Source organism: Mesoplodon mirus (assembly GCF_964341445.2).
Source record: "Mesoplodon mirus genome assembly, chromosome: 14".
Lineage (NCBI taxonomy): Eukaryota > Metazoa > Chordata > Mammalia > Artiodactyla > Ziphiidae > Mesoplodon > Mesoplodon mirus.
Window position 1 is genome coordinate 12,314,707 of NC_138990.1, and position 26,341 is coordinate 12,341,047.

At 42.6% G+C, this 26,341-nt stretch overlaps 1 protein-coding gene across 1 annotated transcript in view; it reads left to right on the top strand.

Moving 5' to 3' along the window:
• Positions 1-24,077, top strand: part of CKAP2L (cytoskeleton associated protein 2 like) — a 32,108-nt gene extending 8,031 nt beyond the window's left edge. The window contains exons 4-9 of the mRNA XM_082643037.1: positions 2,893-4,139; positions 7,742-7,949; positions 13,225-13,380; positions 18,909-18,972; positions 20,982-21,171; positions 22,884-24,077. Of these exons, the coding sequence (XP_082499163.1) occupies positions 2,893-4,139; positions 7,742-7,949; positions 13,225-13,380; positions 18,909-18,972; positions 20,982-21,171; positions 22,884-23,109 (2,091 nt within the window). The 3' untranslated portion in view covers positions 23,110-24,077. The remainder of the gene's footprint in view (positions 1-2,892; positions 4,140-7,741; positions 7,950-13,224; positions 13,381-18,908; positions 18,973-20,981; positions 21,172-22,883) is intronic.
• Positions 24,078-26,341: the final 2,264 nt, after the last annotated feature.

Consider the following 26,341-nt stretch of genomic DNA (forward strand, 5'->3'; position numbering starts at 1 on the left):
CATATGTACAGAATGAAGTGACCAAATTCAGTTTGTGTCACTTGTTCCTTCTTGTACATTCTGTCTTTGTTTTTTTGTTTCTTTTTTTTTTTTTATCAGATCTATCTGATGTGAGTTGTCTGAGGCCAGGAGTCAGAGACTGAAGTTCTATCCCCAACCCTGCCTCTTAACACCCTGCCTGACCTTGGGCAGCTCACGTTCCCTCTCAGATGAAGGGGCTCAATTTAATGATCTCCAAAATCCCTTCCAGCTCGAATGGTGTGTATTTGCCTATTGATTGCAGGCTATTCTGCTAGCCTAGTGACTCTTCTAAGCCTAGTTTTTCTCTCAATGAAGTGCTTGAAACTAACTGCACGACCAGTTCTACCTCTTACAGTAAGTTAGCAAGGCCAGGCTGATCTAAAATAAAGATATAAACACTACACAAGAGGGCTTCCCTGGTGGCGCAGTGGTGGAGAGTCCGCCTGCCGATGCAGGGGACACGGGTTCGTGCCCCGGTCCGGGAGGATCCCACATGCCGCGGAGCGGCTGGGCCCGTGAACCATGGCCGCTGAGCCTGCGCGTCCGGAGCCTGTGCTTCGCAGCGGGAGAGGCTACAACAGTGAGAGGCCTGCATAACACACACACACACACAAAAAAAACTATACAGGAGAGAAAATATTTGCAAATCTTATATATGATAAAGATCTAGTACCCAGGATAAATAAAGCACTCTTACAACTCAACAATAAAAAGGCAGCCCAATTTCTAAATGGACAAAGAATCTGAATAGAAATTTCTCCAAAGAAAGTATACAAATGGGAAATAAGGACATGAAAAGATGCTCAACATCAGGGAAATGCAAATAAAAATCACAGTGAGATACCACTTCACACCCACTAGGATGGTTATCATCAAAAAGACAAATAATGTGTGTTGGGGAGCATATGGCGAAATTAGAACCCTTATGCATTACTGGTGGGAATGTAAAATGGTGCAGTACCTTTGGAAAATAGTTTGACAGTTCCTCAGAAGTTAATCATAGAGCTACCATATGACCCAGCAATTCCACTCCTAGATATATACCCAGGAGAGTTGAAAACAGATATACACACACACACACACACACAAACACACAAAACTTATAGCAAATATTCATAGCAACATTATTCATAATAGCCAGAAGGTGGAAATGACCCAGATGTCCATCAATTGAATAGATAACCAAAATGTGATATAGCCATAAAATGGAATATTTATTCAGCCATAAAAAGTAGTGACGTGCCTGTGTGGGGACAAGGAATATACGGGAACTCTCTGTACTTCCACTCAAGTTTGCTTTGAACTAAAACTGCTCTAAAAATAAAGTTTATTATTTAAAAAATAGAGTAATGAAGTGCTGATACATGCCACAACACGGTGAATCTCAAAAACATTATGCTAAGTGGAAGAAGCCAGATTCGAAAGGCCACATATTATATGATTCCATTTATATGAAATGTCCAGAATAGACAAATTTATAGAGACAGAAAATAGACTACTGGTTGCCCAGATCTGTGGGGAGGAGGAAGTGGGGAGTGACTTCTAACAAACGTGGGATTTCTTTCTGCAGTGATGAAAATGTTCTGGAATTAATGGCGATGGTTGTACAGTCTCGTGAATATACTAAAACCCACTGAATTGTACGCTTTAAAATGGTGAATGGGGTGCAAATTATATCTCGATTTTTTTTTAATATACAAAAAAGAACAAGTAAGGAATAGCACATAATTGGAAAGTTTATACCAACATCCCTGCCTCTTCAGTAAGCAGTAATGAGCAATAATGGGGAGAGCAGAGGTTAATGTAAATGTTGGGGCTCAAGGAGTAACCCAGCTGTAGCCGCGTGAGCACACCGTCTGTCTCTCTGCCTCCCGCCCCCAGCGCTCCCCTAGAGTACCCATGAGCAACAGTGCACACGCCCAGGCCATCCTAGGGTGGCCATCTCTTCGCCCTTAAGGACAAGTGGCTCTAGTTACAGACGTCCTTTACACGTTCACAAAGCTTACATGGTGATTATTCATCATATTATCAAACCAAAAATAGAGAACGGTAACTCTAGCACTGCCATATCTTTCCCTGGATAGTCTACAAATCTCTGCCAAATTCTCCTTTCTGAGTAACTGCGTTCAATGCAGACGCTCCAGAGTCCACAGTGGCCTGTCCCTGTTATTTACCATATTAATTCTAAACACCCCTCCCTAGCTTTAAAAGTTCTCTGCAACCTAGTCCTACCTTTCTTATCCAAAATTAAATCACATGACTGAAATACTTATTTGTTAATAATGTACAATCTAACCTTAAAACCCTTTCCTGACTTCACAAATGTGACTGACTTTCTGCTGAGATGTTAGGTACTTATTCAGAACTGTTCCAGACTATCTCAGGACTCCCAGCATCCACCACATATCCATACCACTGATCTCCAGGATGAGACAAAGTTTCTTGAGTGACACTCTGACCTTTACAAAGGCAGTGTTGTTTTAAGAAAATTAGTGTAGCAACACAAAGTACTAGGAGGAACTTGGGAGGTACCCTAACATAAGTTTATTATGTATGTATCTTTCCAGAGTCCCTAGAAGGACACTTCATTTGGTTATAATGGGCATTCAGCAAGTACTTGTTTGATGGGGCCAAATTTATTTTTTTTAAACAGCAATTTTTATGTGTTCACTGCATCTCTGCTGAATTCTATCAAGCTAAAAGATTCTAATATATTTCTAATAGGAACTCCAGTTATAAAAATCATCTATTAGTGAGTCTTATTTTCTCAGGATTCAGTTTTCTTAAATGAAATTATAAACACAATAACTAGTTTTTAGTGGACTGTTGTTATGAGTTTACTTTTTTTTATATCTTTCTCTGTCTTTTTAGACTATTAGACCTAAAAAGGATATTACCAACCATGTTGCTTTGCCTGTCAAAGCTACAAGACCCATCAGCATTAAACATCAGTCCAGACCTGCCAGTATCACAGGGTCCCAGAGGCCAAAGTTGGAGCCACCAAAACTTCTGGGCAAAAAAAGGCTCACTTCAGAATGTGTTTCTTCTAACCCAAACTGTAAGCCTTCCGGAAGTAGTCAACAACAGCATGAATTTGGATTATCCACTACTGGAGAACTGTCAAGAAAAACCATGGGGTCACTTAATATACAGGAATTGAAAACTAAAAAGCAGCAGGTAACACAACAAGGAATTGCTAAATGTACAGACTCTGTGGACAATACCCATGTTGAAAATGAATCCTTGGGTAGCTGTCTAAAGGAGATGAATAAAGAGAACTTACCCCAAATCTTACCAGACTCTGAGAGGAAGCCAAATCCTGAATTAGGCACCATAAGTAAGCCAAAAACTAATCAAACCAAGAGCAGTATGGCTCCTACTAAAGAAGTCTTGGGCAAAAGGTCAGTGAATAGTGCTGTTCTGAAAAAGAGAGTTAATAAACAATTTCTTGAAGAAACACAAATCAGGATTCCACCAGAGAAGTCTCAGCAACTCTCTAGAGGAACAGATCTTGCAAGACCAGGGGGAAAACCCCCAAAAACAGTTTCCTCTCACTTTGTCCAGACACTTAACAGGACTCAGGCATCAAAGAAAACAGTGGTTAAGGACATAAAGAATATAAAGGTTAATAGGGGTAAGTATGAAAGACCAAATGAAACTAAGTTACAGTCATGCACTGTTACTGAACAGAAAGTAAAACATGGCAAACCCAGCACATACCCCAAAGTGCTTCAGAGAGGATGTAACAACAGACATCCAAACACAAAGCAAGATCGTAAACCCACGCAGGCTTGTTGTGGACGTCGGACATCATATGTACTGCAAAAATCAAAAACCATAAGCCAGAGGCCTAATTTGACAGTTGGCAGCTTAAACTCAGTCATTCCAAGCACCCCTAGCATAAGAGCAAATGGAGCCAAAGGGAATAAATGCAAGAACAGCTGTCAACAAAATGCACGGACTTTGGACTCCAAGTTGAAAAGGGCTCTTCCCCAGAACTGTTTTCTAAACAAGACAGCTCCCAGAACTCAAGCTGGTGGCACAACCATAAATGGAAGAGGACTCCCAAATGGGGCCCAAACTAATCCAAATAAGAAGACCACAGCAGAGGATCGAAGGTACTTTATTTTAATTCCAAAATTTTGCAAATTAAGATGACTAGGCAAATTGGCAATCAGGAGTGCTAAAGTCAGGAGATGGGTCATAAATAATGGCTCCTGAGTAATTTTTAGCTGTAACTCTGCAAAAAAGACAAAGCAAATATGAAGACTTGCTAGAGCTGGGTGGTACATACATGTGTTCAAATTGTTCTCTGTAATTTTCTGTATGCTTGAAATAATTTATTTTTTTAAAAAGAAATTGAAACAATAGTTGAATAAGAAGTAGAGGTTGCAGAGGTAGACCATTCATGCAAGAAGTGCCCTGCAGGGACTGAACAGCAACAGAAGAGGCAGGGTAGGAGGAGCCAGAGTAGTGAACTTACACCGCTAGGAAGTGCGGAAATGGTAGTCCCTTGTCAAGCCAACTAGTGTGAAATCCAAAAAGTTATCAGAGAGGAAGGAGCAGGAAACTTCTCTGAGTCTGAGCAGGCCAAGTTTTGGAAAGTACGCTAAGGCAGAGAGAAGTAATCAGTTCACATACAGAGTTCACATGTTAGAAGTCAGGATCTCAGGCTGCTGGGAGTTAACATTAACATGTGTGATGCTTGAAACTGAGCCAAAGGATTTCATACACTTTCTGAACAGGACCAGACATATTCTCATGATGTGGTGAACCTCCTAGGAGAAGCACCTCTGTACACATGATTAGAAACTAAGGAGAATAATAAGGAGAATAAGGAGCAGAAAATAAGGAGATTCCTGGCAAGGGCAAAAGCAACGTGTAAAATTAGATGGTAGCTAAAAGGTATAGCAGAGTGAAGTGAGGGCAGGATTTATTCTCTGAATACAGACCTGAACACCACTGACAAGCTCTCTGTCCTCCTGAAGAGACAGAAAATAAACAACTTAATTCAGGGTGATGCGATTGAGAGAGGGAGGCTGGGATGACTTTAGATAGAAAGGTCAGGGGAGGTACTCTCAGCAGTGACATCTGGACTGGGAAAAGAACAGTGACAGGAAGAAGGAGGAGTCTTCTGAGCAAAAAGAAAACTGAATGCAAAGACCTTGAGCTGGTGAATGAGGAGGCCAGGGTCCCTACCCTGGAGCTTGCAGTGTAGACCAGATAACAGACGATGGATCCTAAGACAGATTACAGTTGGGCCAAGTTTGATGACAAAAAAAAGGAGGAGTCTATGGAGAAGGATAGATCACTCTCTCATTCCTCGAGTGTTCCTTTAGCACCTATACTGGGAGATACAGTGGTGAGCACACAGTCATAGTCTACTATTATGGAACGTTTTTTTCTGGTGTATATATGGAAAGTACTAGAATAATAAAGCCAGGTCCTAGGAATACGTTAGCTTTAGAAAAGGCAAGTTCCCTCTTCATTTATGATTAGAAGCAAGGCTAAGGAGATAAGAAGAATGCCGGGAACATAGGGGAAACACGTGCCAGATGACTCAGCTTCTATCATGAAGCCGGTGAACATAAAGGGGAAGTAGTTAGGGCTCATATAAGCACTGTATAGACTGTGCTGAGAAATCAAGGGAGAAACAAGAGAGTTAATAGTTACTGATTTTCTCAGGGGCTTCCCTGGTGGTGCAATGGTTAAGAATCCGCCTGCCAGTGCAGGGGACACGGGTTCAAGTCCTGGTCTGGGAAGATCCCACATGCCGTGGAGCAACTAAGCCCGTGCGCCACAACTACCGAGCCTGCACTCTAGAGCCCGCGAGCCACAACTACTGAGCCCATGTGCCATGACTACTGAAGCCCACCCGCCTAGAGCCCCTGCTCCGCAACAAAAGAAGCCACTGCAATGAGAAGCACGCACACCGCAATGGAGAGTAGCCCCCGCTCGATGCAACTAGAGAAAGCCCACGTGCAGCAGCGAAGGCCCAACGCAGCCAAAAATAAATAATTTTTTTAAAAATAGGTACTGATTTTCTGGAAAAAGCAAAGCTATAAGGACAGCAAAGCGATCAGTGACTGCTGGGCGCTGGCATGGGTGGCAAGGTTGACCACCGAGGAACACAGGGGCATTTTTGAGGGTGTTATATCTCGATTGTAGTCACAGTCACATTATTTCATGCACTTGTCAAAACTCACAGAACTGTGTACCAAAAAGGTGAGTTTTACTGTAATTAAACACTTCTTGCATTCTAGTGGAAAAGATAGAAAATCAACATGTTGATTAAGACAGAATAATTACAGAAAATTACCTCTTCAAGGAGTTATCATTTGAGCAGAGGACTGAAGACAGACAATACAAGACCCTGAGGGAGGAATGAGCTTGGGTCAAGTAACAGAAAAAATGCCAGAGCTCCTGGAAGGCAGTGAGTGGGGGGGAGAGTGGTGTGACATGAGATTGGAGAACTAAGCAGGAACCAACCTGCACTGCACCTCCAGCCACAGAGAACATTTTGAATTTTATTCCAAGAGCCATGGAAAGTTCCTGGCCCTGACTGGTTTACGTTATAAAGATCACTAGCTGCTGTGCACAGGATGAATTTGAAAAGGGTTAGAGTGGAAGGAAGGAGATGAGTTAGGAGGCTGCTGCAGCATTTCAGGCAGAAGGTGACAGTGATCTGGACAAGAATGGCGGTAGTGGAGATAGAATCAATACTGATTATATGATGATGTGTTGGACGTGGGGAAAAGAAAGGACTACTCAAGACAACTCCTCGTCTTAGGCCCTAGCAACTGGGTAGATTGGGGCACTGTTTACCAATGTAGGGAAGGCTGTTTGGGAAAAGATTTGGAGATGAAAATCAAGAGCTTTGTTTTGAACACTATTAAATGTTAAATGCCTGCCAGACATCAAATAAAAGATATCAGTTAGGCACTGGAGTTTACAAAGTTTGGGACCCTAGAGAGTGATCTGGGCTGAAGTGTACGTTTGTGAGTCATAAACATGTAGTTGTAATTTAAAGAAATTGAGGAGCCTACATTCAGATGCTTGGGCCTCCATGTCTTGGTGCCTCCTTCAACAGTAGTCTATGGACTGCCTAGGAGCAGGAGTGGAGAGTGAACAGTGTGGGGAGAGCAAGGATTAGGACTTGGCACCATCAGAGACCAGCTACTTAAGAAAAGAGCCCTGAAATTATTGATCTCGTTGGGGGAAGAGGGGGTCATGTGTGGTAGGAGAGGGCTAAGGACCTGGGCAAAGTGGGTCACTTTGAGTGGCCAAGACCCTACTGAGGGCAGAATACAGGTTTGGTGAGTCTGGTTGAGTGGCAGATACAAAGCTTATGATAAGAGAAATGGAGTGCTGAGTTAATGATCTCAGAGATGGAGGGATGTCTTAGGACAGCAATTGTCAGGAGTAGCATACAGGTAAAAGTTTTCAGAGAAAAATATTGAAGAATAATCAGGAAGTTAAGGAGTTTGAAGACTGAGATGCTAACCACCTGTTGTAATCCGACTAATCTGTCTGGCATCTGCCTTCTGAAGGGTTTACCAACCAGTGCTTCCAATACCAATTGGTAAATTATTTTTAAAACATTCTCCTGACTTTCTTGTTGAAGGTGTTCATTGATAATCTATGCATGTCATACTTTAGAAGCTTAACCATGTACCAAAAAAGACCCCTAAAACCATCCCCCTCTTTAATTGTATAACAGGAGACAGTTGGAAGAATGGCAGAAATCTAAGGGGAGGATCTATAAACGGCCTCCTATGGAACTTAAAACAAAAAGAAAAATAATAGAGGAAATGAATATTTCATTCTGGAAGAGTATGGAAAAAGAAGAGGAAGAAAAGAAAGCACAACTTGAACTATCCAGTAAAATTAACAACACTCTGACAGAATGTCTGCAGCTCATTGAAGGGGTGAGTGAGAACAATAAGCTCCCAAAGCTTTGCTGAATCATAGAGTTTTTTAAACATTTTTGTTAAATATAGTGTAGGGGAGATAACCTCTGTCTAAGCAGAAATTTAACTCCTCCTTTTAATAGAGAGGAAGGATAGTACTAATAATAAACATGTACTTAAATAATGACTCTTGTATGCCAGGTACTGTTCTAAGCAGTTTACTTATATTATTTCATACAATTACATAATGACTATTATGATATTCACTTTACAAATGAAGCTGAGGCACAGAGAAGTTGGGAAATTAACCCAAGTAGTCTGGCTCCAGAGGGATTCAAAAGGAACTCTTGCCTTCTTCATGTATTGAGATCCAAAGAGTAAACATTTGACATTTAGATATGAAGCTAAAGTCAAAAGGCAAGCCCTCATGTAGAATTAGATTATCCTAAAGTCTCTAGGTAGCTATGAATGGCATCTAAATTGTACCTTGGATTTTGCAGATAAGGATAAAGTAAATGGTAAGCAAAGGGTATGATCCTTAGGATATTCCTTGAAGGAAAAATATATTAATAAAAAATACCTGGATAGACTTCTATACTAAGGCCCTTGCCTGAAGCAAACTCAGTTCTGTTGTTTGACTGGTAGTATTGTATATCAGCAAAAAAAAGGAAACCTTCAAATTAGGTCTACTCTGGGCAGTTTTTTCATTAGATTCAGTTAAACATTAACTACTTCTCTTTTGTGGAATTAAACTTCAGTTCTTTGTTCTTTCTCTTGTTTTCACTGCATTAAAAACATACCTGAATCCATTTTCATTATTAAAAGCATTTCAAATAATACAGGTAAATTACTCCCAGCACTTGCACAGGCACGCGTGCACACACACAAGGTACACACCCCAGGCTTCTCCCTGGAGGTGACCACTACTGCCCATTATCCTTCCAGACAATTTTTATGCATTTACCTAACAGTATAGGTATGCAGAGAAATGAAGTATATGGTTTTGTGAGTTGCAATTATTTCAGATTTTTATGTGTGTTCTTTGGTTGTCTTTTCTTGTGTTTTCTTAGTATCAGTATTATGCTGGCTTTGTCAAATGAGTTGGGTATTTTCCTTTTTTCCTGTGCCCTGAAAATACTTTATTTGCAATTGAGATTCATTAGAATTATTTTGTTCTTTGAAGGTTTGATAAGAACTTACCTATAAAATCATCTGGACTTTGGGGGATTTTTTAGAAAAATAGAAATAGAAAAAAATTTTCTGTTTTTTCAAATTTTTCCATGGTCATTGGTCTCTTTAGGTTTTGTATTTCTTGAGCCAATTTTAGTAATTCTGTGCCTTTTATTTACATCAGACTTGCTAAAGATTTCTCTATTCATCTTTTTAAAAGGCCATCTTTTGGGTTTTATTTTTTTCTCTTGCATCAGTGTCTGCATCTATTTTTATGTTTGTTTTTCTTTTTCTAGCTTTTTTCGTTGAAAGCTTAGAGCATTTATGTCAGTCTTATTTTATTGAAAATATTTTTAGTGCTATCAGTTTGCCTCTGAATTTAGCTTTGATCATATCCTTCATGTTTGACTAAGTAATGTTTTGTGTCAGTTAGAGTCAAATCAGAAAAACAGAAACACAAGGTATCTCAATAGAAAGAATGTAATATGAAGGTTGGTTTCACAGCGTCTTATGTGAGTTTCCTTGAGCAGACCCTTCACGGAAGAAAGGGGAACAAAGAGAGGGTGGGGATATCCGAGCCTAGCAGCTAGGAGAGACAAACCCTGGTGGAAGTGGGACTCCAACTCTAGGGAGGGCATACTATAGCGATGCTGGTGCCACCCGAGCTGGAGGAGGGGCCCTGCAGGGCTGGGGTTCAGACCTTGAGAAAACAATGCTAGCTACCCGGTTGGTGCTCTTGCCTCTGAAGGAGCACAGTGAAGCAGAGTCTGTGAATGCCAGGGGAAAAAGGTAGAGGCTAGAACCAACTGCTGCTGCCAGAGTGAAGGACCATTGCTGGGGTGATGAAAGCAAATGGGAAAGAGGCAGAGTCCCCTCCCTTCTCCAGCCCTGCACCCTTCCTCTAGTGCCCCATGCTGGCCGAGCCCATCAGAGAACTGCTGTCAGAGCAGAAAGTGATTTACAGAATTCCAGCACATGTACAGAATTCTGCACAACAAAGCAGAGGATAAAAGGTGCGTTTAGAGCTAAGAGATCGTAGCCTAATCACTGACATGTTCTCGTTTTCGTTTCTAGTTTGAGATTTCCATTTTGAGTTCTTCTTTAATCCAAAAATTATCTTAGAAGAGTATCTTTTAACTCCCAGATATGTAGCTGGTTTTGTTGGTGTTGGGTTTTTCAGGGTTCTTTTTTTGTTTTTTCTAGGTGTCAATTTTTAATTATACTGCATTATGGTTGGTGAATGTTGACATTTTCTTTCTGGTCTTAATGTCTGATCAGTCTTGGTGAATGTTCCAAAAGTGTTTGAAAAGGATACGTATTCTCTGTTGAACAGAAAATTCTACGTGGGTATCCATTGCTCTCTGAAAGAAATATGCCAGAGTCTGTCACTGGCACTGTGATTTGTGATTGATAATTTCATTTTGTATTTCTGTCAACATTTACTTTCTGTTTTTCCAAGTTATGCTGTTAGGTACTAAAGATTCATGACTTGCTTTGATATTTCTTTTGTCTGATATTAATCTTGCCACACCTGCTTTGTTGTTCTTACAATTCGTCTAGTAAATTTTTTTCTATCCCTTTATTTATAAAGGTATGTCTCATGAATACATACAATTTAATTTCTCTGACCAAATCTGGAACTCCCTGCTTTTAAAAAAGTGCATTTAGCCCATATACATCTATTGTAACAATTACTCATACGTTTAACTTTAGCTCTCCCACTTTATTTTGTAATTCAATTTACATGAGTTATTTTTTGGTTTATTTTCCCTCATCTCTTTATCCAGTTTTTCTTTATTTCATAACGAAAGCATATAAATTGAAATCACAAAAGAAAGTGGTAAGTGTGAGTTCAAACATGGTATGCAAGTTATATATTCTTCTCATGGTTACTTTTCTTTCAAGTCTTCCACTTGAATTCTAAAGTTTGTTCACTAGTAACTTTATGTTTTTGAATGGTAAACTTTCTGAGTTGTTATGCTTGTAAAAATGTCATTATTTCACCCTCCTGCTGGATTCATAGTTTGGCTGGGGGAAATTTCTAAATCCACATGGTCTTCCTTGGAAAATTTGAAGTTACTCTTTCATTTTCTTTCTTACATCTGGAATTGTTGATTTATTAAAGTCTCATGTCAATCTAATTCTCATTCCTGTATAGGTAATCCTTTTTTTCCCCTTTCTGGAAAGATTTAAGATTTTCCTTTTATCCCTTTTTTTTTTTTTTAATTGGCCATACCATGCAGCTTGCAGGCCCTTAGTTCCCCGACCAGGGATCAAACCCACACCCCCTGCAGTGGAAGCATGGAGTCCTAACCACTGGACCACCAGGGAATTCCCTCCTTGGTTTTCTAAGTATGGGTCTTTTTTCATCCATCTTGCTTAGCTCTCTGAGGACCTTGCAGTCTGAACACTTGTTTCTTTGTTCAGTCCTTGGGAATTTTCTTCTACAGCTGCTTTGAGTGTATGTTCTGCTTTGTTCTTTCTCTACTTTTTCTTCTAGAAATTCTATTACTTGGATATTGGAATTCTTGAGTAATAGATGTATCCTCCAGAACTCTTAACTTTTCTTTTATACTCTTCATTTCTTTGTTCTGTTGCACTGGGTTCTGGAAGAATTCCACAGCCAAATTTTCAGCTCACTGCTTTATTCTTCAGCAGTGTCCATGCCACTGTTCTGCCTTTCTATTGATTCTTTTTCATAGCATTCATTCTAGTTTCATGATGGTAATATTCTCTTATCACTCTGAAGATACTGACTACAGGTTTGTTTGTTTTTTTAACATCTTTATTGGAGTATAATTGCTTTACAGTGGTGTGTTAGTTTCTGCTTTATAGCAAAGTGAATCAGCTATACATATACGTATATCCCCATATCTCCTCCCTCTTGCGTCTCCCTCCCACCCTCACCCTTAGGTGGTCACAAAGCACTGAGCTGATCTCCCTGTGCTATGCGGCTGCTTCCCACTAGCTATCTATTTTACACTTGGTAGTATATACAAGTCCATGCCACTCTCTCACTTTGTCCCAGCTTACCCTCCCCCTCCCCGTGTCCTCAAGTCCATTCTCTACTTTTGCGTCTTTATTCCTGTCCTGACTACAGTACTCTTAAAATGTATTTCTCTTTGCTCCTTCAGCTGTTTGCTCCAGTGTTCATTCTTCTGGTTCTTGAGTTTTATGCCTCTTTCATGTAGTGTTGGTTTTCTCAAACATTAGTGATTCTTTTTTTTTTTGCGGTACGTGGGCTTCTCACTGTTGTGGCCTCTCCCGTTGTGGGGCACAGGCTCCAGATGCTCAGGCTCAGCGGCCATGGCTCACGGGCCCAGCTGCTCCACAGCATGTGGGATCTTCCTGGACCGGGGCACGAACCCGCGTCCCCTGCATCGGCAGGCGGACCCTCAACCACTGCGCCACCAGGGAAGCCCATTAATGATTCTTGACTGTGAACTTACCCTTGTGTCTTTCCCGTCTCAGGAGAAGTAGGAGGTGCTGCTTGGCTGAGTGTGCCAGTGCCTGGGTTTCTGGGCATAGTAGCTCTTCATATTCCTCCTGGTCCATGTCACTGCGCTGCTCTTGGTACAAGGCAGAAGGGAACCAAACCAGTGAAGCCATTTTCAAGTTCCTTTTTGTGGGATTTAACCCTCTTTATCTTTATATACACCTGTGTGGATCCCCAGCACACACACATATACACCCATGACCCTTGCATACCTTTGCCATCCTTCATTCTTCTGTTAGGGTCAAGCGGAAATTGTGGTCACCATTCAGTGTTCACATTATTTTGAATGTGTAAGCAATACATGAATGGCTGATTACTCCAGGGTTTGGTTTGGTTTGGTTTTGGTTTTGCATAAAAATGTAGAACATATTTCTTACTTTCAACTATGATAAATATTTTTCTATTTGGTCTCTTAATTTAAAATTTAATGATCAGTGTCAAAATTCATCAAAACATGCTATTTAAATGGGTGCATTTTGTATAAATTACTTCAATAAAATTGAATTTTTTTTTAAATTCAAAAAAATATTGATCAGACTGATTTCTGCATACCTTCTATGATAAATATGAGGAGAGAATAACAACAAGACAGTAATAATTACCTCTGGGTATTTTTCTTTTTTCCAGGGTGTACATTCCAATGAAATATTTGCCATTTTGTCCAGTATCCCTGAGGCTGAAAAATTTGCTAAATTCTGGATCTGCAAAGCAAAGTTGTTGGCAAGTAAAGGCACCTTTGATGTTATTGGGCTGTATGAAGAGGCCATTAGAAATGGGGCCAGAGTAAGTAACTACCTGGAGTGGGTGACTTCTTAACACGTCTCTTTCATATGACTTCTCTGTTGTTTGCAAAATGGCGGTTATGTCATGTAATGTTGAAGCTTCTAATTCACTTCATAAACTTTATGCAAAATATGAAGTACAATATGTCCTTTGTGAACATTTTAATTAAAATATTTATTTTTGGGGCTTCCCTGGTGGCGCAGTGGTTGAGAGTCCGCCTGCCGATGCAGGGGACATGGGTTCGTGCCCTGGCCCGGGAAGATCCCACATGCCGCGGAGCGGCTGGGCCATGAGCCATGGCCACTGAGCCTGCGCGTCTGGAGCCTGTGCTCCGCAATGGGAGAGCCCACAACAGTGAGAGGCCCATGTACCGCAAAAAAAAAAAAAAAAAAAAAAAAAATTTATTTTGTAGAATATAGTGTTACATGTAAACCAATAGAATCACTTTCTTGTCAAGCAAATATGTCTCACTTTACACTCATTGTAGAAATAAGCACTTGTGAAAAGTAATAGCATAGAAAATTATAATGTAACATCAATAGCCAATACTAAGAAAGTCATACCTCACCTAAAGAACCTAAAAATATAGTAAACCCAACACATCAATGTCCATAAATCAATAATTCAGGGCTATTTTATGAAGTAACTTTTAATCCTAAACCCTAGTAAAACCACTGTCTATATATAATTTTTTTAAATAAATTTATTTGTTTTTATTTTTGGCTGTGTTGGCTCTTCGTTGCTGCACGCAGGCTTTTCCGTAGTTGCGGCGAGCAGGGACTTCTCATTGTGGTGGCTTCTCTTGCGGAGCACAGGCTCTAGGCGTGCGGGCTTCAGTAGTTGCGGTTCGCAGACTCTAGAGCACAGGCTCTAGAGCGCAGGCTCAGCAGTTGTGACGCACGGGCTTAGTTGCTCCGTGGCATGTGGGATCTTCCCGGGCCAGGGCTTGAACCCGTGTCCCCTGCATTGGCAGGTGGATTCTTAACCACTGCACCACCCGGGAAGCCCTATATATAATTTTTTTAACAAAGACTGCATTAAATAGTTTCATAACTCTTTTCCCTATATCACTTTCCATGTCATCATATATTCTGCCATACCTTTTCCATGATTGTTCAGAATCAGACTTGTACATGGACATAGTTTAAATAAATAATTTGATAAGGTCTGTTCCATAAGGCCTCTGTTTCCCTCCCTTCCCATTTCCCACTTCTCACTTCCCAGAGCAAACTGAGTATTTTGTTACCTTGATAGTTTCAGATAACATGCTTATATTACTATTTCTTGATTTTTCTCTCTTTAGACATGATTTGTAGACATCCAACTATACAGGATGAGGATCTAACCTTCTTTCTCACACACACCCACACAGATCCCCAACACACACACATAGACACCCCATCACCCCTGCAGACCTTTACTGTCCTCCATATTTCCATTAGAGTCATATGGAAATTCTGGTCAGTATTCAGTGTTCATATTGTTATGACTATGTGAGAAATATGCATTGAGCCATGTGGTATACACTGTGATTACTTTGCCTTTCAAGTACGGTTTTATAATTTTCCTGAAATTATTTTCTTGTTTTCCCTTTGCTTAGTTTTCTGAGTATTTATTATATAATTAATTCCCATACTCTTCTATAATTATCTAAATTTCTCCATACTTTCAAAACATTAGATATTCTATTGATTTCTTTTTCTCAGAGACTTTTCTCCCAGACCCTTCTTGATCTGTTCCAGGCTCGACAGGTTGTTCTTTACCCCTGTCTTTATTGGCTGTCATTCTGGGATCTCCTTTCACCAAAACCCTCAGATTCCCATTTCTTCCTGCATTGCCTGATTCATCTCCAATACTTTTCTTCTCTCACCATTTTTTTTTTTTTTGGTGGGTAGGGGGTTGTTCTCTATTGTTCATGAAATGCTTTACTCAGATGCCAGTGAAACTGGGCTGTTTCAATATAAGAGGTGGATTTTTAAAAGCTTGTTAAAAACTCTGGACACAGATGAGGCTTTACCATAGGGTGATTTGGCTGAGTCAGTTGACTGAAGAACCCTCAGTATCGGTGTCTTCAGGTCTTCCTTCTAAGACTGGTTATATTCTCTGAAGAAGCCTCATCCAGTCTTCTTCCCAGGAACTAGAAACCAGGCTACCAGGTGTTATGGAGCAGGAGAGAGCTGGGTGTTTCAACCTTCAGCGTGGAAACTTTCATTTATCCCTTTTTTCAGTAGGCACTCCCACCCTCAATCTTGCATGATATCCCCCAGAGACTTGGAGGATACATGCCCAGTGTCCTGTATGGATGAAGGTAGAAGGGGCACAGTCACCAGGCTGCATGGAGTTTAGGAATGCAGGGTGGATTTGGAGGTCTGACTGTATTTATTTATTTACTTGCTTACTTCCCGAGCCACGCTTGTTTGCGGGCTCTTAGTTCCCCAGCCAGGGATTGAACCAGGGCCGTGGCAGTGAAAGTGCCGAGTCCTAACCACTGGACCGCCAGGGAATTCCCAGGTCTGACTGCTTTTTTTTTTTTTTTGCTGTACGCGGGCCTCTCACTATTGTGGCCTCTCCCGTTGCAGAGCACAGGCTCCGGACGCGCAGGCTCAGCGGCCATGGTTCATGGGCCCAGCCGCTCCGCGGCATGTGGGATCTTTCTGGACCGGGGCACGAACCCGTGTCCCCTGCATCGGCAGGTGGACTCTCAACCACTGCGCCACCAGGGAAGCCCCTGACTGCTTTTTGACAGATGCTCAAGAGCCCTCCTGATTTTGACCCCTCCATCCATTCCTCAGCCTTTCAGAGGCTCTGGGGTTGAATCAGGTTCTTTCTTAGCCACACTGCCACCTTAGAATTTGGCTCTTTCAAGTTGGTCATACTGCTTACCTCTTCCTTCTACATTCGAGCTTCCAAAATCTTGTTGCTGTTTCTTCTATTCCCTGTGGTTATTGCCTCCTTTTTAATCCCTTTATTATAATTTCAGTAGAGTTTCTAGAGTGATTAGAAATAAATGTGTAAAAAAAAAGAAAAGAAATGTGTACTCAATGTGTCGTCTTTAGCTAGAAGCCTGTGAAAATATAAAATACACTTGATGAGTGTTTTATATAATTAAGACCTCTTGCAATATATTCTGTACATTTATTCCCATTTCTTAAGTTTACAGCCTTTTAGATTTTGTAAAAATGTATAGGTAGCTTTGCTTTTATGCTCTGTTGTCAGTTTGTATCTGTTATTTACTTGATACAGAGTCCCAGGTCAGGAAGACCAGGCTCCAAATATTATGTTCCTATGAGAACATACAGTTCATTTATGATGTTCTGCTTCATGGCCTGGTTAACATGCTTTAAAAAGGATGGCTATCTCAGATAATTTTATCAGAAAATTACTCTTCTATAATAGTTTTTTTTGTTTGTTTTGTTTTTTATGTTATTTTACCAAATAAAAGAAGAAAGAAAGGAAAGGCTGGGGGGAAATTGCCCAGAATGCTAACTAAAGGTTATATTTAGATGATAGGATTATGGGTGGTTTTCCTTTTCAAATTTGACCTATTGTTCAGTTTTCTGTAATAAGATATATGACTTTTGGGCTTCCCTGGTGGCACAGTGGTTAAGAATCCACCTGCCAATGCAGGGGACACGGTTCGAGCCCTGGTCCGGGAAGATCCCACATGCTGTGGAGCAACGAAGCCCGTGTGCCACAATTGCTGAGCCTGCGCTCTGAAGCCCGTGTGCCACAACTACTGAAGCCCGTGCACCTAGAGCCCGTACTCCGCAACAAGAGAAGCCACCGCAATGAGAAGCCCACACACCGCAACGAAGAGTAGCCCCTGCTTGCCACAACTAGAGAAAGCCCGCGCACAGCAACAAAGACCCAATGCAGCCAAAAATAAATAAATAAAATTTAAAAGATTTATGACTTTTATAATAAAAACAAAAATTCAGTTAAGACAACACTAAAAATATATGCCAAATTTTCTGTATGGCTCGCTTTACATCTTTGGATCAGAATCTTTATGTGGGAACACATCTTCAGTGGGGATTATATGTCAATAAGAAAACTGATTTAGAGAAATTTATTATTGACAACTTTCCATAAATACATCTCTTCATTAAAGTCAGGCATGCCAAAAACAAGATGGCGGCGGCCACGTGAGCAAACCCCCCACCCCACCCAGGTCTCCGCTGTCACTGCCACCACCCACTCGGCTAGCCCCTCCCGGCATTCCTCGCGCTCGCATATAGCGCACCAGCCTCGCACCAACCAAAAAGTGTCACCTCGGAGCACGGGACCCACCCGCCCCGGAGAAGCCCAAGTCCACGTGTCAGAAGCCGGCACTCCTCCCACTCGCACACCTCGCTCTCGCCCGGCGTGGCACACGTCAGTGGGGCGAGGAGCGGTCGCTCCGCAAGATGCACGCTGCTTACCTGGCAATTAAGTAAAAAGGCCGAAGAGACAGCTACCGCCAAGAAGCCGAGAGACTGGGAAGGGCACCGCGTGGGAAGACTCCTGATAAAGCCCTCCTGGAGCCAGTTTCTCAAATTCCCCACCAGTAGACCGTCTGAGGTGCCTTCTGCAGAAGAGGATGCTTCCGTCTACAGAAGGAGTAAATCCCAATCCAACAGAACGATTATTTGCTGTCACTCAGAGTTGCTGAACGCTTGATCCACAGAAAGGACGTCCACAATACATCAATGCACTTATCCAAAGAGTGTCTGAGCCCACTCCCCACAGTTTGTTCTTGTTCAGCCTTCTGAGTGTGTGAACTACCTTTCCAATGAATGGATTTGACAGACTTTTCGTTTCTGAACTTGCCATCAAGAAAGAATGGGTTAGTTTGCCCTCAGAGACTCTAAATGTGTCATCCATAGAATGGACTTGTCCAGCCTGCTAAGGGTCAGGTCAGCACCCCAAACACAGACTAGATTTAACTTTTGGAGTACAGTATGGTATGCATCCACAAAATGGACTTGTCCAGGTTTTGCCATATCCAGACTTCTATGCCCAGGATGGACGTGAAGAGATATCACATTGTCCACATACGTACTAGTCTTAGCCCTCTGAGAACGTGAGCCCCCATGCAAAAATAAGAGGTACCTATTTACCTCTCAGAGTGTCAGAGGTCTGATCATATTTCACAGTTCGTGACACATCGTCATGGTTGTTCTATGCAAAGCCTCTCATTTTATTTATTCTTTTATTCCTGTACCCAACTATCATTCTCTTCCTCCCACAGTTAACTTTATTGAGTTTACTGTGTACCTCTTGGTGTGATTTCATATAAAATCTGCAATTTTGTGTAAAAAAAAAAAAAGTCAAGCATGCCAGCATTTAACCAACATTTTGTTTGTTCCTTTATTTTTCCCATAAAGCTAAAACTGAAACCTTTTAAATGTTATAGTTAGACAAGAGATAAAAAGGGAAATGTTTTTGTTATTAAAAGCCTATTTGATGTTGAACAACATCGTAAGTTCCTTAGATCACTTTTTTCCATGAATGTTTTTAATACTGTTCATGTATTTTCTTCCTTCCAGCCAATACAAGAGTTGCGGGAAGTTGTCCTTAATATTTTGCAAGACCCAGACAGAACCACAAAAGGTACTACTATTTTGTATTTAAATTCATTCCCTCCAGCCACTCAAGTAGAAGTCATTGAGGAACACATAGCAGGTAAAAAAAGAATTGTAACTGTTAAGTCCCCTGAAATGCCTCTTGCTTCTTGGTTTCCATGGCCTGCCCTTTCGGCCTTCATCATCAGCTGATTCATTTCTATTCTATTATTACAAGTAAATATACTGCTCAACACCAAACAAAGGTTTCCACCAGAGCAGCCTAGACTAGGGTGTCTTGCTTCCCTGGAGAGAAGGTGAGAGAAGGCAAGTGACTCTTTTTTTTTTTTTTTTTTTGCGGTATGCAGGCCTCTCACTGTTGTGGCCTCTCCCGTTGCGGAGCACAGGCTCCGGACGCGCAGGCTCAGCGGCCATGGCTCACGGGCCCAGCCGCTCCACGGCATGTGGGATCTTCCCAGACCGGGGCACGAACCCGTGTCCCCTGCATCAGCAGGCGGACTCTCAACCACTGCGCCACCAGGGAAGCCCGGCAAGTGACTCCTTACCAGAAGAGACTGAGGCAAATGGGAGAGGTGCTTTGGTTTAAGTTACATGTTTCATCATAACAAGCCCACCAACACATATACATCCAAATTCATGTTATACCTTTAAATCATACCCATCTCAGGAATCATTTCACTTAATTCACCATTACTGTCATTGGCCAGAACCTTTAGAGAACTCTTCTGTGAAAACTGTGCCAAATACAGTGAGTGGCACATTAATTATAATATTTGTTATATGAATGGAAAAAAGAAAAGCTACCTTGAGAAAATAAAATGGATTATTTTTATAATCTTAGAAGGTGACAAATCTTTTAACTTTAAGTGTAGGTTTAGGGAATTCCCTGGCGGTCCAGTGGGTAAGACTCCGCGCTCTCACTGCCGAGGGCCTGGGTTCAATCCCTGGTCGGGGAACTAAGATCCCATGCGTGCCATGCAGCCAAAAAAAAAACAAACAAAGGGGTAGATTAACCTTTGGGGAACAATCAAGTCATGAGGAATTACAGCCAACTAACCCATTACTTTTGGGAATAAGGTTGTAGAGTACCTATACTCAGTGGTCCTCTTGCTGAGAATGATGCTACAGTTCAGTTATTTGTTTATAATGTGTGGCAGTGTTCTTCAAAGGGATAAAAAGAGGAGACAGGAGGGCTTCCCTGGTGGCGCAGTGGTTGGGGGTCCGCCTGCCGATGCAGGGGACACAGGTTCGCGCCCCGGTCTGGGAAGATTCCACATGCCGCGGAGCGGCTGGGCCCGTGAGCCATGGCCGCTGAGCCTGAGCGTCCGGAGCCTGTGCTCTGCAACGGGAGAGGCCGCAGCAGTGAGAGGCCCGCGTACCGCAAAAAAAAAAAAAAAAAAAAAAAAAAGTTAAAAGAGGAGACAGGAATCCATGCCTTTCCCACCTCTTGGCCCCTGTTGGCCTCTCTTGGGGTCTCAGCCTCCAGCCACAGTATCTGTCTGTCTCAGCCTGATATCCTTCCCTTAATTTTGGTTGTTATGGTTGGGCTATCATGCAAATTGTGTCAACACAAGACATTTTTTCACCTGCTGTCCAAGATGATAGCCATATGGTCACACCTGGGTAGGGAGGGATCAGAAGGTCAAGTGATGAGTCAGGAAAATTGATCCAAGGTGTGATGTAAGGGTAAGAAGAGGCCAATGATTAGTCACTAAGGGAGCTCCCTGGAGAGCGAATAAGAGATTGGGCATGTGTTCAGCATGTTGAAAGGGTAGCAGGAATCCATTGTCACAGGCCCCAAGGCTGCCTGGAGGGCTGGTTAGGAGGATGGCCTGATGAAGCAGGGTGTTATTACAGGGCTTAGCAGGGAAAACTAGTTGTAAGTCCCACTCCAAATCAATTACTCTTTACTGAGTATACGGAATCCATAAGGATCACTGAGAAATCATTGTAGATAACTGCTGTTTCATTTGATTGATTTTTTTTAGCTTCAGTATTAAATTGCTAAATCTTTTCTTTTTGACCTTGTATACACAGGAATTACCTCTGACTCTTTAGCTGCTGAAACTAATATAACATCCATAGAAATGCTGGCCGAGAAGATGGAGTCTGGGACGTCTTGTCTTTCTCCAAAAGAGGGGGAACAGGTTTCAGCAACACCCCAAATAACCAAGTCAGAACAGGATAATCATCCTGGTATCAAATTACAGATCGCCCCGATCCCTAGGTAAGCAAACTCTAAAGCAGGCTTGTGTTCACAGGTCTAATTCAAGTCCAATTCTCAGTTTCTCCTCCACAGATCCAGGATACCATCAGGATTAGTGATACCTTCTGCCTCCTACGAGGACCAGGTGGTCTAATCCATCTTTGGTGTTAAGGGAAGGAGCTAAGGGAAGGGGAGGGTTGGAACCAGTGCCAGGAAGATCTGTGTCCTTTCTCAGTACACACACCAACCCCCCTCACACCACCCCCAAGGAGACCTGACCTGCAATGAGGAAGGAGCTGCCAGAGTCAGGATGGCTGCTGGAGTGGAGTGGTGACCCCTCCCTCCTGGCATTGGTCCTCCCACTTCACCCTCATTTGTGCTGCACTTGCAGATCCCACCCACCTTTCCAGCCAGTCCTGGGGGCCAGGAGCAGGGGTGCTGCACAGACTGCCAAGCACGGCAACCTCTGGAGCTGTGGGAAGGAAGGAGCTGTGAATAGCCCTGTAAGAACAGGGAGGCGGTCAGGCACGTACTAGTGAGAGACTGCGCATAGTATCACAAGTGTTTGGTTTTGAGACAAGTGTAAGTTTAAGAATCCCTAGTAATTTAAGGAACTGTGTCAGGGTATCGAAGTCATTTTCTAAAACATTAGTATAATATCAGTCTCTCTGTTCGTGCTCTTAAAAGGAAAATTCCAAACAAAAGCACCAAGACCACAGTTCTGTATCTTCGTTCTCTCGAAAGCACAGCTGGGCCTCTTCCAGTCTAAACTCCTGTCTCAGACCTGACATTTCCCCCACTGTAGTCAGCTCGTGGGTGGATGAAGGCAGGCAGCTGACGTGAAGACCACCTCTTATTGTCTCCGGAATTGATGACAAGCATTTTCAGCAGACTGGCCACGAGTTTTGTGAGGCTAATGTAATCAGTGGTTTTGTGATGTGTGACCAGGATTCGCTGCGTGGAAAGGTCTCTGCAGCTTACCCTCCAGGCTGCCTGTGATTAGAATGCATTCAGGTTTACCAGGAAGATGCCTGATTTGTTCCAGTTTCAACTTGTGGTTTGGTCCACCATCTTAAAAGATGTTTTTTGAGGGCCTCCCTGGTGGCGCAGTGGTTGAGAGTCCGCCTGCCGATTCAGGGGATACGGGTTCGTGCCCCGGTCTGGGAGGATCCCATATGCCGCGGAGCGGCTGGGCCCGCGAGCCATGGCCGCGGAGCCTGTGTGTCCGGAGCCTGTGCTCCGCAACGGGGGAGGCCACAACAGTGAGAGGCCCGCATACCGCAAAAAAAAAAAAAAATTAAAAAAAAAAAAAAAAAAAAAAGATGTTTTTTGAATAATTTACTGTCAAAGCTAGAAAGAATCTTAGAATTCATTAGTCCAGCCTCATTTGGTGTTAGGCCCAATTTCCTCAAAACGTGTCAGCTCTTTGAAAGTTTATGGAATAAACAAACACCAACTGCCAAGTAGCTGACTTCAAATAAAACCACACTTAACACTTCATTCAATTAAATCCCTATGATTTAGGGATTTAAATCATAAAAGCAGACACCATCTGAGAGCAGATGGACACCACCCAGTTCATTCTGACAATGAGGGCAAGTCCATCTTAGGACGAGAGCTGCTATAGACATGCCTCTTGTGTTTTATTAGGGAATAAGAAAAAAATAAAGACTAACAAGTAGAATTTTGAAAGAAGTTAGAAGGTTTTGAATGCATCTCTTGCTGTCTCTCAGAATAAACGGAATGCCGGAAGTGCAAGACATGAAGCTTATCACTCCTGTACGGCGTTCGGCCAGGATCGAGCGAGCAGTGTCCCGCTACCCGGAAATGCTGCAGGAACATGACCTAGTGGTGGCTTCTCTCAACGAACTGTTAGAAGTGGAAGAGACAGAGTGTTTTATATTCCGCAGAAATGAGGCTTTGCTGGTAACATTAGGGTTTCAAGTCCTTGAGTCGTAATTTCTTGATTTTTTTTTTTTTTTTAAAAGAGAGACATTTCAGCCTCCACAAGACAAGAAATGCACTTACCTAGGTGGCCTGGGAGAAACTGTGTAATAGAGGGGCATCGTGGATGCAGACTGCGGGCCCCAGGGCTTGGAAAGTAATTCCCTGGGCTTACTCTCAGATTTTACACCCCCATGGGAAAGTTTGCTTATTTAAGACTGTAGTTTGCCACAGCTTTACAGCATACATAAATTTCAAACTTTGAAAATTAACTTACCCCACAAGTATGGTAAAAATTTGAATTTTATTGACCTACCTTAATCCCAACATAGTTTTTTTTTGTATCGGGGGTCAATTCCACAATATGATAGACTTTCGTTCCTGCATCCACCTTAGCAGAGAGGGCAAGTCCTTCCAGCATGGAAGATCTGAGCGTAGAAACTAGCCTTCCCCGCTAGGTGGGACGTGACAGACCACCTGGTCAAATCCTCTCATTTTGCAGCCGAGTTTATGCTGGCTGTGCCTTTCACTCAGAGATCACAGATGACTTTTATGTGTGATCTTTGACTTCCGTCACAGATCCTTGGAGATGAGAGGTAATTCACATCCCTTCTGGGCCTGGCCTCCTTAATGATACACAATCCTGAACTGGGGTGGTCATCTAGCTTTTTATATTCAAACCTAATTGTGCATTTGTTATTGAGAAATGCTTCAAATAAAAACTAAAGGGAGCAGCAGACAGGGGTGGGGAAAGGACCCTTGCCTCTTCAATTCTTTGCTCTGCTAAGGGACACCTGGCCTGAGAAGACGTCTGAGCCCCAGAGACTATCATAGTTCGCCTTTCCCTCCTCCTGGGCAACTGCTTGTGGAAATGTAAAATCAGAATCGTTGTGTAAATATAATGTATAGGAAAACCTAGTCAACGTATTTTAGATTTTGGTTTTCTTAATATTTATGTATCATCTAAAAAACAATTAACTTTTGTTCATTGCTGCTTATTCATTTATCATATTTATTACAGAAAACAGTGATGGTGGCTCGGCCTAGAGAATTAGGGGTTTGTCTGGGGAACACCAATAGGCTATCCCAAGAGGCCTCACAGGGAACACCCATTACCCTGGAGAACTCACCTTGATGTGGATTTTTCCACTGTGAGGGAAGCAGATCCATCTCTCTAAGTCTGATTTATAAAAACGAGGTTCATCAAACTGAGGTATAAAACCATAATGCTAATAGACTAACTTTTGATGAGAAATAGATTGCCACCACAACCAAAATGCAGGAGTCCACACAGCTAGGCGTTCCCTTCCCTTTAGACAGACTCACTTTCCCTCTAAAGCCAAATAATGCCCGAGGGGTTGCTTAGAAGTCCTGGAAGCTGAAAATGGGACTTGGGGAAATCAGCTATTCAAAATCACGAGACAAAAAGAGCCTGAGGCACGTCCCTCCTTGTCAGGAACGGCCTTGCCTCAGACCTCAGGCACTCCGTCTCACATCCATGGACCAGTCCTCCGATTGGGCCTGCACGGCCGTCCTCTGTGCATTACCTGCTCTTTGGCTTCACACGGTTCATTCTTGCCACCTGATGCCCATCCTCCCGCCCAGACTGGGAATCAGCTGTCTATGGTGATTTTACGTCTCTCTCTCCTCAGAACATCGTCTCGGTATTACAGCTCAGTTCTCAAAAGAACACCTTGGCTATTGCCAGTTCCCAGCAGGACGTCTCACAGTACCACCCTGGGTACTAACAATGTAGGCTGAACCACTGGCATAGTTTTCAAACTGACAAATTGGAGGTTTTAAACAGCCTGATTGGACTAAGTAGCATCTTCAGCATATAAAAGGATGTGGAAGTGATGGGGATGGTAATAGCACCTACAGAAAACCGTGATTCTGGAGCTCTTTGTAGATTCTTAGTAACCCTCTTGTTTAGTAAATAGCTGTTCCTATAGATACCTGGAGCAGGAGGGAGGGAGAGAGGGAAGGTAAGAAGCAGGCCCTTCATTACTTGGGAGGAAGATTCATAGGGATTTGCAGGGGAGATACGGGCCTCGGCAGAAATTAAGTCTAACGTTCAGCTTCTGGGGGGGGGGTGCGGAGGGTGTAAAGGGAGTGTTAAAGGAAGATAAATAAGGATGGTTCTATACTGGCATCCGGGTGCAGAATGACCGTGAGCCAGAAGACGAGGAGAGGAGGAGGCACGACAGTTCGCATTTATTACTGTTTACTAGGTACAGGTACTCGTGCTCCAAAAGACATCTGTTGTGCCCGCTTGGCATGTAGCCCTTCTTCTAATAAGAGTGCCCTCATTTCCTTAGGACCACCTCTTTCCCGCTCACAATCTGTCGCTTTAACAGGAACGGACTCCACCCACATGAGCACGTGACCCAGGTTAGGCCAACCAGAGCCCAGTATCCTGGCCAGCGGCATTGATTGGACGATGGGGTTATTTCTCGCTCAAAACCAGCGAGACTCGTTTCCCAGACTTCTGTTGGGAGAGAGACCCCTTTCCTGGTAGAGTTGCTGAAAAGATGGGATGGAAATCTGTAAACCTTCTTATAACCATGGAGAAAAAAACCCTCCTGGAGCATGGCACCAACACAGAATAAGCCTGAGAGCTGGAGAGAGTAAGCTTACATCCAGTGACATCATTTGATCCCTGGCTAAAGCCTGGAGCTGGCCAAGCCCTGTACTTTTCAGTGATGTGAGACGGTTGATTCCCTTATTCTTAAGCCAGTTTCCTTTAGGTTTCCGTCAGTTGCTAGAGAAAAATCCTGACCAGTGCACACATATTCAGTAGTAGAGGAAACTCCTATTTCATGCTTGCTCTGGCCGCCTTCCAGGCATATTGTCTCACTACATTCTCACAGTAGCCCTATGGCATAGGTATGGAAACAGAAAGTGAGATAGTAAATGACAGGCAGGACTGAAGTTTCAAACTCAGAGCGGCCTGGCTCCAAGTCCAGAGCTTTTAACTCCTATCTCTAAAGTATGGAAATGAGGACTAGGATGGTGATAAGGAAGGAGCGAATCTGAGAAAGAAATTCTTGAACTGTTCCCAACTTACCAAATAAGAATCACCGTGATAGCCAAAGTGCTGTCATTTATCCTGCAGATGAGGTGACCGATCACATTTTTACCACAAGAGCACTACCCCAGGGATGGTGCTTCTCTTCATTTCTGCCTGCTCAGGACTGGGTGCTGGAATTCGGATACCGATTCAGCCGGTATACCTAGTCACAACTAG